The sequence below is a fragment of the Haematobia irritans genome, chromosome 1, assembly GCF_050003625.1.
Source record: "Haematobia irritans isolate KBUSLIRL chromosome 1, ASM5000362v1, whole genome shotgun sequence".
NCBI lineage: Eukaryota > Metazoa > Arthropoda > Insecta > Diptera > Muscidae > Haematobia > Haematobia irritans.
In genome coordinates, this window is record NC_134397.1 from 39,327,015 (window position 1) to 39,342,822 (window position 15,808).

At 37.1% G+C, this 15,808-nt stretch overlaps 1 protein-coding gene across 8 annotated transcripts in view; it reads left to right on the forward strand.

Moving 5' to 3' along the window:
- Positions 1 to 1,313: 1,313 nt before the first annotated feature.
- Positions 1,314 to 15,808, forward strand: part of myd (stromal cell derived factor mayday) — a 127,231-nt gene continuing 112,736 nt past the window's right edge. For 2 of the 8 annotated variants that reach the window (XM_075289889.1, XM_075289891.1), the window contains exon 1: positions 1,319 to 1,731. Coding sequence is in view for 2 of the 8 variants with exons in the window: in XM_075289886.1 (XP_075146001.1) it covers positions 1,371 to 1,401 (31 nt within the window). In the remaining 6 variants the exon portion in view is untranslated. Of the gene's footprint in view, positions 1,732 to 15,808 lie in introns of all 8 variants that reach the window. The other 6 variants (XM_075289890.1, XM_075289893.1, XM_075289886.1 and 3 more) reach the window with 5 other exon arrangements.

Below are 15,808 nucleotides of genomic sequence, written 5' to 3' on the forward strand. Positions count from 1 at the left end.
AAAGAAATTTTATACAACAAAGTTCGTTTTTCATTTGCTTTAAGGAAGTTTATTTGGAAGAAAAGTATATAATTTTTTAATTTTAATCTTTTCCAGGATGTAAAAACAATTTCATACAAGACTAACTCAAACAAAAAAAAAAAACAATCTTTTCTGGCTAATTGCATTTTTCCTCACATCTTTCTCACTTCCACTAGAAAAGGGTGCTAAGAAATAAAATTCTTAGCACCCTTTTCTGTAATACAAACAATGTGGAAGATATTATTATTTTTTAAATTTTACCTTTCACTTGGACGGAGAATCGAACCGCGGACCATGCAATTTGTAAGCCAACACACTATTCACTGAGATATGTAGCTGTTATTGTCATCAATAGACAATAATCCACATATATGTTATATTTATGTAGCATAGCTTGCGGCGCCCACGAGCCTTGCATGCCAAGGGTCGTGGGTTCAATCTCTGCTTCGACCGAACAGCAAAAAGTTTTTTTTACATATATTCCAAATATGTTCGGAAGATTCCCAAAAAAAAAGTTCAACATGACATACATAGTAGTATGTAAAACTCTGCTTTCTGGGGTCATATAAGTACACATCGGCCGAAAGATATACGCATATGAGAACTATATCTAAATTTGAACCGATTTCTCCCAAAAAAAAGGCTTATATTCTTACCCAAAAGATATACCTTTGCCAAATTTCAAGTCGATTGGACTAAAATTGCGATCTAGATTTTTATCACAAAAATGTGTTCACAGGCAGACGGACATGGAAACGAAACGAGCGCTTGAAACCATCGGTTCTACCGGTCCACTGAAAATGGGATTTTCACGAAAACCGACAAACGGTGTAAGAAGATAAACCAATCTCACTCTTTCCAATATTTGCTCTCTAGTTTTAATATTTTTATTAAATTATGATTTTAAATAAGGTGAGAATAGAGTCATGAATTTCACTTGGCAAGGGTATTAGGCAATTTTTGGCAAGAAATCTGGCATTAACACATATAACAGACAATTATTACAATATACAGAGCAAGAGAGTATGCCATTTCAGAAAAGCAGTTTAACAGTAAAGAGTGATTGCAATGTTCAAATCACTCTGTTATGGGCAATGATGTTATGCTAATGGCTAAAGCCCTCTTCAACACACAAAACCACGCACACATGCACACCCATTACGTAGCATTCAACTACGCGAAGCCTAAGACAACAACTAACGAATGAACGAATCAACGATTGACAAACTTACGCGAAAGCCGAAGCAGCAAAAATGCTACTAAACTCGAAACATTTTTCATCACAGTTTCGGTTGTAAGCCACAGTAATAAACACCACGAGTTGACGGATACCGGTTGTTATTTTTTTAATGCATACAAGTGAGCGTGTTTTTGTGAATGGTATTTTCTTCTTCTTCTTGTTAATCTGACTGGTATTTTGGCTAAACGAAAAAAAACCAACAACAACACATCATGAAAAAAGAATAGGAAACAAAATACAAAACCAAGTGCAATAAAATATCAACTAAATGAAGCAGAAAAAATTAAAATGAAAGTAATAAAGTGTAAAACGAAAACAAAAGAAATAAAATTCAATAAAAGTTTCAGAAAAATTAATTAAAATTTTTAGGGAAGCCAAATGTATAGAAAGTAAAAAAAAACAATACATATTACTAAGTAAGCAAAAAGTGAAGCCAATTATTAATCTCCCTGGGCGGTAGTAAGAGTGAGGTGAGTGTGGTGTTATTTGTTGTTGTTTTTGTAAAACTACAACGAAACAATAACAAAGCAAAATTGCTTTCAATTTCATTTGTGGTTTTCTTTCATTCTGAATCTGCATAAGGAAGTAGTGAATCGAGTTGATTGTTGTCTACATGACTGAATAAATGGCTAGAAGTATGTGTGAATGTATGTTTGTAGGTCTCTTGCTCTCTTTACACATTTACATACCTGTAAGCCAAGATATTTGTTTGTTTTATGTGAAGAGATGTATTTCACTGACCCTCCCCCCTCGCCCTTTAAACACGACACAAATCGTAATCATTAAAATACAACCACGACGTCTGAGTGGATCGCTTGTCTGCTTGAGAAAATCAAAATGAAATAAAAACTCAACAATGCCAAAAGCAATAACAATAGCGGCATAACATCCCACCACCACCACCACACCACTACCATCACCAGCAACAACAATAACTAAGCCATGAGCAGGAATAGCGGTGGTTTTATTACTGTTATATGGTCCTGTTGTGAGTGATGTTGATTGGATCTAGTGTTGCCGTTTTGCGTTTTTTTTATATACATCGCCCTCTATAGAAGGGAGTTATACAGTTTGTAATGAATCGAAACGTATCTAATAATTCCATGAACTAAAATAAAGTTAAAGTGGCTTTAAGGTTGGTATTAAGTTCGAGTTTAGCCGCTAAAACCTAAATTAAATCAGTAAAAACAGTATAAAATTGTACTTCTTTGAACCAAATTTTTTTTAAACTTGATGGGGATTATCCCAAAGCACCATTTTACAAAGTTTATATTCTTTTTAAATTATTAGAGAAAAATAATCGTGAAAAATGGCGATTTTAGCGATTAAACTCGAACTTAATACCCACTTTTAGTGATATAGTGGGTAATAAGTTCGGTACAGTCAAAAAAAAACAGTGAACTTTTTTTTTGACTGTACCGTTGGTGCGGTCATACTGTGTGTTGCAATATAGATGCAGGAAGGAGTGAGTCACGAAATAACGCGATTTCCTCCGCAGAGCTCCATAGAAAATTAAATGTTCAAAAGTCAACTGAAATTTCTGGGTAATGGGCTAAAGTTTTCTTTGGGTGGTATAGCCTTTTTCCCCAACGATTCTTCAGCAACGTCACATCACATTAACAAGCTCAAGGACTCACTGGATAATGATCTAAACTTTTCCCTTTTTCCTAACTATTCCGTAGCTAAAATTTTGGGTACCGAGATAGAGATATCAAAGGGTAAACAGGAAAAAAACGTATACTGTTTAATAGCAAGAATGAACTACGTCGTACGAAATTTTGATCTAAAGTATACTTCACATTTTGAGATTTCCACAAAGCGCTATTAAATCCAGGAAAATTTAATATCCTGATGTACTTTTTAATGAATTTGTTTAACAAGCTCAATTTCAATGGCACATTTTGTTAATATTTTGAAGCTTTTTCTATCAGTATAGTAATCAGTAAAACTACCATCCGCCTTGAACTCTGGAACATCTTCAAAATTTCGAAATTTGAAGGTGGTTAGGGGGAGTTTTGCCATCGATACATTTATGGGGTGTCTAGAGACGGACAAGGCAAGTCCGGTGATTGTCATCAGAAGCTACAAAGCCTATTAGGAACTTCAACCTAGAGAGATCATTTTGGAAATACTTTACAATGCCTCCGGTAATAGGGAGGGCTAATAAACTAATGGCGATTTCGAATAAGGACATTTTCTAAATTAATTGCAAAATATGAAGAACACTGTCATAGATTTTGGATCCTGATCCTGGAATTTCACTATCATTTGGGCGAAAATACAATGAGGGAAAAAATTGTGTAACACCAAAGCATCATTGAATAAAAGACAGACACGACCTAACCTAAATCCTCTTGGTGTCAAGGTCTAAGGCCCAATTGAAATGACAATATTTACGAAGTTTAAACTTTCCAACGGTTGAATGGAAGTTAGCAAGTTGAATGAGATGAACATAAAGGCACAATATACAGTTTTTTCCATTAAACTTCCAGTGTTTGACACATTTCTTAAAGTTCCGTCGAAGCGTCAGTTAAATGTTACCTCATATTCCTATGAAGACTTCTATGGAGATTTCGGTATTGTTTCATGTATCCCGTATACTGATTAATGGGATTACAATGTCTGATATAAATCAAAATTGGTAGTATGACTGATATAAGTGTGACATGTAAGAATTCCCTGGGAAAATAGGGTCGAGCTTTTGTTGTGCCGATGAGTGCATCACGATTTGTTTATCTTACACTGCAGATTTTGTTCCAGAGACTTGGAGTGACATCAGGTGACAGTCCGCAGAACAATATTCTGCACTACCTGGCCAATTTTCCATTGGGTTTCGCAAATATTGGGTGCCCGTATGAGCGCAGCATAATTGCCATGGAGGCAAGCAATAGACTCGTAAGCATTTTCAATTACCATCTAATATTTGCACCAATTGCTACCAGCCATTACCTCAAAGAATTTCGTTATTGCTACCAACATTTTTGGCAACCATTTCCGAGTGTTTATAGAATAGAAATAGGCTATCAATCGTCGCACCAGGGAGCCACCGTGGTGCAATGGTTAGCATGCCCGCCTTGCATACACAAGGTCGTGGGTTCGATTCCTGCTTCGACCGAACACCAAAAAGTTTTTCAGCGGTGGATTATCCCACATCAGTAATACTGGTGACTTTTCTGAGGGTTTTAAAGCTTCTATAAGTGGTTTCACTGCAATGTGGAACGCCGTTCGGACTCGGCTATAAAAAGGAGGTCCCTTGTCATTGAGCTTAACATGGAATCGGGCAGCACTCAGTGATAAGAGAGAAGTCCACCAATGTGGTATCACAATGGACTGAATAGTCCAAGTGAGCCTGATACATCGGGCTGCCACCTAACCTAATCGTCGCACCAAGAACCTTGGGGTTCTTCGTAGTGGGAATGCTCTGGCAATGTCATAAACTTGAATTGTCTTTTGATCTCTCCCCCCCCAAGTGCTACCAACCAACACCTTAATGATTACGATTCTGCTTCCAACGTTTTTGGTAACCATTTCTGAGTGTTTATGGAATAGAAAAAGGGTATCAAACAACACACCAAGAACCTTGGGGTTTTAGAATGTCAGAATGCTCTGGCAGTGGATATGGAGATATTCTGTACTGTCTGTTTATTTCTTCATTAAGGTCTCCTCATCTTTCGCCCAAGTGCTACAAGAAAATGCCTTCAGGATTTCGATTTTGTCCTTAATATATTTGGCATTCATTTTCGCGTCTTGAGATGCAGGAATGCTGTAGCCGTGGATGAGGATAACGGCCTCCTAGATCACCTCTTTAGTCAATGACGGGAAAATAGTTTGCTGTACATACTTTGTACTTGCAAATTCGAGTGTCGTTTTATACATCATGAGGCACATACAAAATCCTAGCTAAAAATATTCAGAAATGTCATCAGCATAATAGGTTTTGGTATGGAATTGAAGTAAAGACATATTGGCTAAGATGAGGGATTCTGTATCTCATTCACAAAGGCGCTTGGAACATAGGTATCATCCACGTGAGCATCAGCAAAATCGAAGACGACGTGAGATCTCAGAATACCGTCTCATGGAGCCGATGAGACATAACATACTATATCTCATTCACAAAGGCGCTTGGATCATGGGTATAATTTCCGACAACGAGCATCGAAGGATCCGGAATGCCGCATCATGGAACAGCAACGAGACAAAGAAAAACGAAACGCTCTTGAAATAGTGAATGCGCGGGAACATCTCGTTTTGATTTTTTGTCAATGTTTGCATTTCATTTTGTTACCGTTCGTTCATAATTTTGGAACGTAATTTTTTCTATTATTGCGGAGTCGTTCTTTTACTCCTTCTCATCCGATTGAATACCTTTATAAATGCCTAATAATAATCCCTGTAGTTTGTAATTATGTTTGCTTTGTATATAATTATTTTGTTTACATATTTACTTTGCCCTAAATAAATATGGGTTGGCGTATGGCAACACTGGCTATTGTTGATGTTGGCTTATACCCTTTTTTGTGCTGCTGTTGACTTTGCGATTTTGTCGAGTTAAGTTGACTGATGTCAGGGTGGCATTTGTCATTTTTTTTGTTTTCGTTTCACCCTTCAGTGCCCTAACTTCAAAGCTAACACTTTGTTTTTTATTGCTGCGATTATTTTCTGTTACTTTGGCCAATATTCCCTTTGGGCTATGTGAATATGTAAGTGGCTGTGACTGTAACTGTATGTGAATGCATGGAACTGTAGGTGGGATCCCTTTATGTCGTTATGTGACAAGTGACACCTGAGGTAATGTCAAAATAAAAACATCTCCCCATACGTTAAAGTAATAATAAATGAGAGGAAGTGCAACATCATAACTCACTCACATACGGTTAAATACACCCCTCTCTCTCTCGCACACCAACCAACAGGGTGCTTCGTAAACCTTTACCGTTACTTCTAATTCTCTTTTACTTAGAAGTTTTTGTTGTTAATCAAAATGTTTTCTTTTTTATTTTCTTGATCTTTGTAACTGTTAGTCAGTCATAAGAGAGAGAGAGAGAGAGAGAGAGAAAAGCAAAGAAAAAACCAACCAACATAGTCAAGCAATTTAATATTCTTTTTTTTTGTTGTTTGTTTTTTGCTTTAGAGCCCATCGGGACCCTTAAAATAGCATAAAAAAAATGGTGCAAAAATCAATTCAGTTATGCCATGTCATCCTATGTGAATAGAATTCTGAGTGTAAGCAAGTGTGAGTGTATGGGCCTGATGAGTGTGAGAATGAATATGATGGGTGGCAGTGTGTTCATGAATCCTAAGTTCATTCGTTTAGTTTATGGATGTGTGCGAGAGTGTGTCTCTTTTGTACGTGACTACATCTGTATAGCAGAAAATTTAAGTGGGTTGTGGGTTCTTTAGTTGGTTGGCCAACTTTAAACATTTGTTTGTGTGTGTGCGTCTGTCTCGTTTCGTTTTCCTAAGAGAATCTCTTCTTGCCATTTATTTTCATTCAAAAGTGTAGAAAATTTCTTAACACAACAAAAGATTTATTAAATCTGCCTTTTTCATTTACAACTCCTCTGAGATTATGCCACCTATTTCAGTTTGTTTTAACTACACGGCCCAAAGTATGGTAGACAGACAACATGACCCTCCCCCCCACCATAAACAGGCAAAGCCAGACGTTTCAGACAGACAGTGAACAGTTACGACAGAATCATGATTTTTTGTTCATTGTTAACATAACTGCCCTGCCACACTAAAACTACAGTTTTTACGAGCCGCTTTTTCGGCCTCTCGTTTCTCTTCATAGCCCATAGAATTTATTTCTCATAAAAAAACAACAACTTCATAAAAAGAGAATCCTTTAGTCTATAAAAAGACAACTCAACGTTACAACGACAAACTCATACACAGATACAAGACGAACCACACAAAACCGACGATTTTAAAACCAGCAAAATGTTTCCTCTTTTTATTGTCTATATGTAGCCCCTAAAACATGCGGGTATGGAATATTAGCAATAGGGTTAGCGATGGTAATTGAACTGTTCAGTCATCTCGTTGAGAGATTTGTGTCAGTCAATGGAAATATTGTATTCGTGTTATTTCAGGTCGAATCGTGTACATCCTCCTCAAACATACGATTTGAAAACCAGCACAATGTTTCCTCTTTTTATTGTCTATATGTAGCCCCTAAAAACAGTCATTCATTCGGGTATGGAATATTAGCGATAGGGTTAGTGATGGAACTTGAACTGTTCAGCCATCTCGTTGAGAGATTTATGTCAGTCTATGGAAATATTTTATTCGCACTATTTCCGGTCGAATCTTGTATATCCTTCTCATTGATCAGAAAGATGTTCAGCGCTGTTGGTATATCAGCTTGTATTCAGTTCGAAGAACTTCTGGTAGAGTGTTCTGGTAGTGAGGCGAGTAGTTTTGGCTGGCTAAGCGAAGAGGTGACGCGTGTCATGTGGTCCTTTGAGTACAAATCAATCAATCACTGATAGGTAAAAATTGATTCGGCTGCACTTGCCTGATCTTAGTTGGGCCAAAACTTCTCTAGTCTGCCGTTGGAAGACTCCTTTCTCCGGTGCTATGGGCGGTGATCAAGCTCCGAGAACAACTTCAGCTATGGTATCCTCATGAATTCTTTTCAGACCTGTCTGCTATGCTGTCTGATCTAAAGGTTGTCTTTTGTCTCGCGCTCTAGAAGTAGAAGATCATCTCTTAAAGGGTGATACGGTCAAAATTTGGTCAAAATAAACTTGACGTATTTCTTTCAATTCTGCATTTAAAAAACATTAACACCCTTCATTTTGAAGGTGTGTGTAGAATGTTGCTCCTATTTTGATTTTGGAATTCACTCTTCAGTTGTCAAAATGTCGTCCAAGCAAGAAGAGCAGCGTATCAAAATTTTGCTCGCGCATCGCGAAAATCCGAGCTACTCGCACGCAAAGCTGGCAAAGTTGCCAAATCAACCGTTACAAATGTAATTAAAGTGTTCGGGGAACGTTTGTCGACAGCCAGGAAGTCTGGATCGAGGGGAAATCGAAAACCAGAAGCCGCTGAGACGACAAAGAGAGTTGCCGGTAGTTTCAAGCGAAACCCTAACCTCTCTCTCCGAGATGCCGCAAATAAGCTGGGTGTATCGTCTACAACCATGCATCGAGCCAAAAAACGAGCCGGACTATCGACTTACAAGAAGGTAGTGACTCCAAATCGCGATGATAAACAAAATACGATGGCCAAAGCGCGATCCCGGAGGCTGTACACGACGATGCTGACGAAGTTTGGCTGCGTGGTAATGGACGACGAAACCTACGTCAAAGCCGATTACAAGCAGCTTCCGGGACAGGAGTTTTATACGGCAAAAGGAAGGGGAAAGGCAGCAGATATTTTCAAGCACATAAAACTGTCAAAGTTCGCAAAGAAATATCTGGTTTGGCAAGCCATCTGTACCTGTGGCTTGAAAAGCAGCATTTTCATAGCTTCCGGGACTGTCAACCAAGAAATTTACGTGAAAGAGTGTTTGAATAAACGCTGCTGCCTTTCCTGAGGAAATGGCAGGATTTGGCATTTTGCCATTACGGTAAAAAGGCCATGGAGTGGTACGCCGCCAACAACGTGCAGGTGGTTCCCAAGGACAAGAACCCTGCCAACACGCCAGAGCTCCGCCCAATTGAGAAATACTGGGCTATTGTCAAGCGGAACCTAAAGAAGACAAAAAAAAACTGCTAAGGACGAGCAGCAGTTCAAGGCAAACTGGCTTTCTGCGGCGAAGAAGGTGGACTAGGTGGCTGTACAAAATCTGATGGCAGGTTTCAAGCGTGAGGCCCGGCAATTCGGATTTGGAAAAGCGAAAGCCTAACTGAATATTTTCCCTGAATTTTATACTAATTGAACTTGAAAAAGAAATTTAATTTGATTTTTTAAATAAACGATTTCACGCGATTTACATTCCTGGGTATTGGTTACCTATTCACAAAATGGTGACTTGGATGGCTACTGCGATAACAACCCAGGAGATACTGCTTTGCAACTACGCACTGGGAGGATCTTGGTCTCCACATAATGGTGATCCAGGGATGTGCTGCGGAGACACCGTGTCGAAGTTCCAAGGGCAGCGTTTTGACAGATCTGTATGTTAACATATTCCACTGCTTAGCACTTGTCTGAGGTGTCCACACTGGCCGGCCAATTGACTTATAGGTAGTCAACAAGGTTTCTTTGTCAGAAACCCAAGTGCTGCAGGCAATCGACTTGAGGACCTTGTTTCTACCGTGGAACTTATTACAAATTACAGTGGCATTGGCCAACGACTTAAAATGGGTGTCGAATGTGACCCCGAGAATCTTGGGGTAATCTATCTCGCCATCGACTCTGACCTGCGTACTTCTGCCGTCATTGTAGTGAATAGTGTGGCTGACGATTTCATGGAAGATATCCTCAAATTTCTTGCAGTGAAATAATTGGTAATATCTGCAAAGTGGACGTTTAATCGATCGCATATGATACAATCTCGACGCCGTCAGGAGGGTGTGGGACAGAGGATAAGTAGAGCCTTACAAACTAAATGACAAAGAGGATAAGTAGAGGTTAAAAATTGTCGGTGATAACACCACACTTTGGGGAACTTCCTGTTTCACTCTATGGAGTCTTGACTTCTTATCCCTAAATTCACAGATACCAGCAATTATTGTATTACATTTGACGGAATACCTAACCTAGGGGTTGCATACAATTCTCTACTAATGCCTTACATACTAAATGACAAAGTAGGTATATCCAGCATCCTATGGAAGAGGGTATATAAACATCTTCTTAAGTTTCAGGCTTTTTGAGTAGACATCAACATTCAATCTATTGCCTATCTACTTTGGAAATATCAGTATAGAAATGTGAGCTATGTATGTTTCGAGGATAATATGTACACCACGTTTCACTACTGTCTGTGGTCCTTTTCCGACAAAGTTGATAGTTTGACTGACCTTATATATTCGTACCTGAAATATTATAGATAAGGGGTGTTTTCCTCTGCACTCGGAGGATGATATTGTCTTCTGAACCTCCAATCCTCCCTCATGGTTAGATTCGCCGATCTGGCGAATAATTGCTTCTTTATCTTGGCGAAACACAATCCCTTATCCCTTCTGAAGATGAACCTGATGGCTAGGGTTCTTTCAGAAGGTGCTCTTCTTGAGATGACATGGTTGGGGTGATTTACCGAACTGCACTTTATTAGCTGCTAGTGGGTAAGTAGTCCAAACGGGGCAGAACAGATACTCGCCACGAGATGGCGAGTATCTGTTAGCCATTCAACAGATGCTCTGCTTGAGATAGCATAGCTGGTCCTGAAGTTAAACGTAAGGGCGTTGGTGGCTTCAGAAGGTGCCTTCCTTAAGATGACCTTCTGCTCTCGAACTCCTTAGCCTTTCAATAGGTGCGTTCCTTGAGATGGCATGGCTAGAGTTGTTTACCACACTGCACTTAATCCAACTCGAATCCTTATCCCTCCTGAAGCCGAAACTGATATTCGTCATCTTTCAGAAGGTGCCCTCCTTGGCATGGTTGGGGTGGATTACTGCACTGCACTTTATCCTACACGGGGGCAGAGGTAGGATGATATTATCCTCCGAACCGCTGACACTTCCAATGGAGCCCTTATTTCCTCTTGCCTCGTGTTGTCGATCAGGCGATTAATTGCCTGTTAATGCCTTCTGCTCTCGAACTCTTTAACCTTTCAATAGGTGCTCTCCTTGAGATGGCATAGTTGGGGTTGTTTACCGCACTGCACTTTATTCAACACGAATCCTTATCCCTCCTGAAGACGAAACTGATGGCGATGGTTCTTTCAGAAGGTGCCCTCTTTGGCATGGTTGGTGTGGTTTACCGAACTGCATTCTATCTAACACGCATCCTTATCTCTCATGATGGCAATGGTTCTTTCAAAAGGTGCCCTCCTTGGCTTGGTTGGGGTGGATTACTGCACTGCACTTTATCCAACACGAATCCTTATCCCTCCTGAAGCCGAAACTGATGGAGAATGTGCCCTCCTTGACATGGCATGGCTTGGATGGTTTGCGGTACTGCATTTTATCACTGCTGGTGGTTGACGAGTTAAAATGGGGGGAAGTCTAATTTCCATCGGAGACGAAGAATCGACACGTAAACCTTTTGAATTTTCTTTTGATCTTTCCCCATATGCTGCCAATCAATCCTTACGGATTGCGATTACGCTTCCAAATTTTTTTGATAAAGTTTTCCTAGTATTTCAAAATAGGAATAGGCGATCACTTTAATCACATTGGGGTTCATGGAAGCGGGAGTGCTCTGGCAATATGGTGGTCTCCCCACCCCCTAGTACAAGGCTGTACTGGTATGGTATGAGGTTGCCCTTTAAACCGCAGATGTATGCGCCACCTCCTCCGTAACTATTCCCTCTTGGCAGGTAGCGTCAATCAGTTGATTAATTGTCTGTTTAACTGATCTCGACCCCTTACGCCTTTCAACAGATGCACTCGTTGAGATGGCGTGGTGGTTAACCATATTGCTCTTTATCACCTGCTGGTGGGTGAGGAAATCACATTATTATCTCACCGAGAGCATTTTGCACCCATTTTGCCACAGATACTCGTATTGTTTCGGTTTCGTGGAGTGACAACCGGTGAAAGTCTGCAGTGCAATATTCTGCACCACTTGGCTATTTCACCATTGAGGTCTCCATATCCTTCACCCAAGTGCTACCAGTCAATGGCTTCAAGATTTCGATTTGGGGTCTAACATTTTTGGCAATCGTTTCCCCGTCCTTGATGAACAGGTTATAAACAGGTTATGAACTGGTTATAAAAATATCACGCAAAGAAACTTCGGGTTACTGAGATGTGGAAATGCTCTGACCTATATATTTCTCCATTGAGGTCTCATATCATTCGTACACGTGCTACCAGACAATGCCTTCAGTATTTCAGGAGTTAGCCTCCAACATATTTAGCAATCGTTTCCCCGTCCTTACTAAAGAGGAACAGGGTATATAAATATCACGCAAAGACCCTTGATATACTGCGAAATACTGGAAATGCAGTGGCTATGGCTCCTAGTTTAACTCATTAGTCCATTGCGGGACTATGATAGGTGTACTTTTTTGGGGCCGAGCGTTTCTGATTTCTATAAACTCTATATCTGTATTTCTATAAAACCCTAGTTCCCCAAATCAATAAGTTCATCCGTTTCTATTTTCATTTTTACGGAAAGGGTCCTTTAACTTCTCTTCTGAGCGCCCTGTAATTCAGCATGAGCCACAAGAAAAGTCGTAGCAGAAATATTCACAAATATCATCAGCATTAAACATTGAATGAAAACTCTGGTGCGGATGATACCGTCTCATCATATTCCCCACAATTTCATCAGAGTCTTCTGATTCTATCCGAAATTAATAGGCCTAGAACTCTAGATTGTCATTCATGATTTTCACATCTTTTCTGAACATCTCGCTTCATTGTCGGCCGTTGCCCATGTCTACAAAGCTCTGCTCATTTCAAGCATTGATTCTTCCAATTTACTTTTTTTATGGCATGCCAATTAGTATTTACCTTTTTGTAAGTCAAATTTTTAATTTCATTTCCCATGTTGCGTATGAGTGTTACCTTTAAATATATTTTGTAGCTTATACGTAAGGTGTCCTTGCAATTAATATAACTTATACGTCCCATATTCCTTAACAAAAACCTAAAACAATTTAAATCGTTTCTCCTTTTAAGATGTTTGTAATCTTTCTATGGGAAAATCCCATAAAGCTTAATACTCTTATCGTCTTTATTTCAATTTATTTATGATACGAAAGCTTTGGTTCATGATCAAAATTTCTAATAGAGGATTACAAGCTACATTGGAATCTACTTAAATTTCCTATCACAATTTAGGCAACATGTAAATCTCGAATAAATAATTCTATACAGATTTCATTGAAAGGCGGAGATTTTCTTGTTTACTTTATGTTTGAGCATGACTGGTGCTATTTTTCTCAAACACAACTGCCTATGGCAGTGGTAGCTGCTGCTGCTGCCATTATTTATGAACGTATTTAAGTTTATTGTTAGTTTCCTCATTTGTTTATGTTTGTACGCCACGAAAAGGATCTCGAGTAACAAATACCAATAGACACGAAATGAAAGAGTAGCCTTCTTAAGTACTTCCAAGAACTACATTTCTACCTAGGCTATTTCATTTGTATTATGTTGGCTTTTCCTCTGACCTTTTGCGTTTTTGTTGGTTGGAGGTATATGTACTCATTTTTACTATGGTTAGACGCCATGTTCCGGCGTTGTATTATTGTCTGCTTGTTGGTGTCTGTGGATATTGTGTGCTTGGTTAAATTTTTTTTGGCTTTGGGGTTTGTTTTTCGTTTTGCTTTCCAGCATGTGGGTTATGCCAGGTTTGCTATAGGATTTTGAGCATTTGTAAGAAGAGTAACTACCAGAAAAAGGAAAAAATATTTACTCGTAAAAGTCTAACTTTTTGGCTTTGGTGCGTTTCATATAGAAATACATAGTTTACTACAATTATACATTTATAAACATATTATACAAATATGTAAGGGGCCTAGAAAGCATAAGCAAAAATAACTAGGATATCATCGTAAATAGGATTTGGGAAGTATAAACAAATATAACTAGAATACTATGTTATATAGGGTCTAAGTCTAGGACAGGTAGGTCTATTAGATTTTGTAAAAGTGGATGGGGTGACAATTCCTTCGACCGTTGAGATACCACATGACGCTTCTAAGTTTGTTCCCATATGAAAGCACCCCCTTGTTAAAGCCAAGCCTTTTGAACCTCCCGTTAGCCGCCGTGAGAGTGGTTGAATTTTAGATGCGAAGACCATATTCTATTTCAAGATAAATTTAACATAAACTTTATGTAAACACAATCATCGAAGCAATGTCAAATGTGACCAAGATAAACGAGAGACCAAAAATCGCTTCTACACTAGTATTTCCATCGATCATTTCCCATTGGATGCGTTCACTGCATACCAGTGAGAGGAACAATGCGTCTACTCAGTTGTTATTTACTACAGTAGAGATATTTATTATAAATGGCGCCCAACGTGGGGCAAACGCATAAACTGCTTAACGAAAATTTGCAATATTCAGAAACATCGCCAGCTGCACCGACTTTCAATTTGCTTTCGATAGAGATACAATTTTGATCAAATATTCTATAGAAATAAAATTTTCGATAGAAAAAAGTTGACAAAATTTTCTATAGATGTAAAGTATTGACAAATAAATGCTTTAAATAGAAGTAAAATTTTGACAAAATATTCTATAAAAATAAAATTTTGACAAAATTTTCTATAGAATTAAAATTTGGACAAAATTTTCTATAGAAATAAAATTTTGACAAAATTTTCTATAGAAATAAAATTGTGACAAAATTTTCTATAGAAATAAAATTTTGTCAAAATTTTCTATAGAAATTAAATTTTGACAAAATTTTCTATATAAATAAAATTTTGAGAAAAGTTTCTATAGAAATACAATTTTGACAAAAATTTTCTATGGAAATACAATTTTCACAAAAATTTTCTACAGAAAAAAAATTTTGACAAAATTTTCTATAGAAATAAAATTTTGGCAAAATTTTATATAGAAATAAAATTTTGACAACATTTTGTATAGAAATACAATTTTGACAAAATTTTCAATCGAAAAAAAATTTTGACAAAATTTTTTATAGAAATACAATTTTGAGAAAATTTCATTTGGATTTTCTATAGAAATAAAATTTTAAAAAATTTTGAGAAAATTTTCTATAAAAGTAAAATTTTGTAGAGAACTAAACGTTTGCCAAAATTTTTTATAGTAATAAAATTTTGACAAAATTTTCTATAGCAATAAAATTTTGGCAAAATTTTATATAGAAACAAAATTTTGAGAAAATTAAAAAAAAGAGAACTAAAATTATAACAAAAATTTCTAAAAAAATAAAATTTTGACAAAAATTAAAAAAAAAATAAAATGTTGACAAAATTTTCTATAGGAATATAATTTTGACAAAATTTTCAATAGAAATAAAATGTTGACAACATTTTCTATAGAAATACAATTTTGACAAAATTTTTAATAGAAGTAAAATTTTGCTAAATTTTCTATAGAAATACAATTTTGAGAAAATTTCATTTGGTTTTTCTATAGAAATAAAATTTTAAAAAAAATTTGAGAAAATTGTCTATAAAAATAAAATTTTGTAGAGAACTAAAAGATTGACAACATTTTCTATGGTAATAAAATCTTGACAAAATTTTCTATAGAAATAAAATGTTGAGAAAATTATCTATAGAAATAAAAGATTGAGAAAATTTTCTATAGAAATAAAATCTTGAGAAAATTTTCTATAGAACTAAAATTTTGACAACATTTTCTATGGAAATAAAATTCTGACAAAATTTTCTATAGCAATAAAATTTTGGCAACATTTTATATAGAAATAAAATTTAGCCAACATTTTCTATAGAAATAAAATTTTGACAAAATTTTTTATAGAAATGAAATTT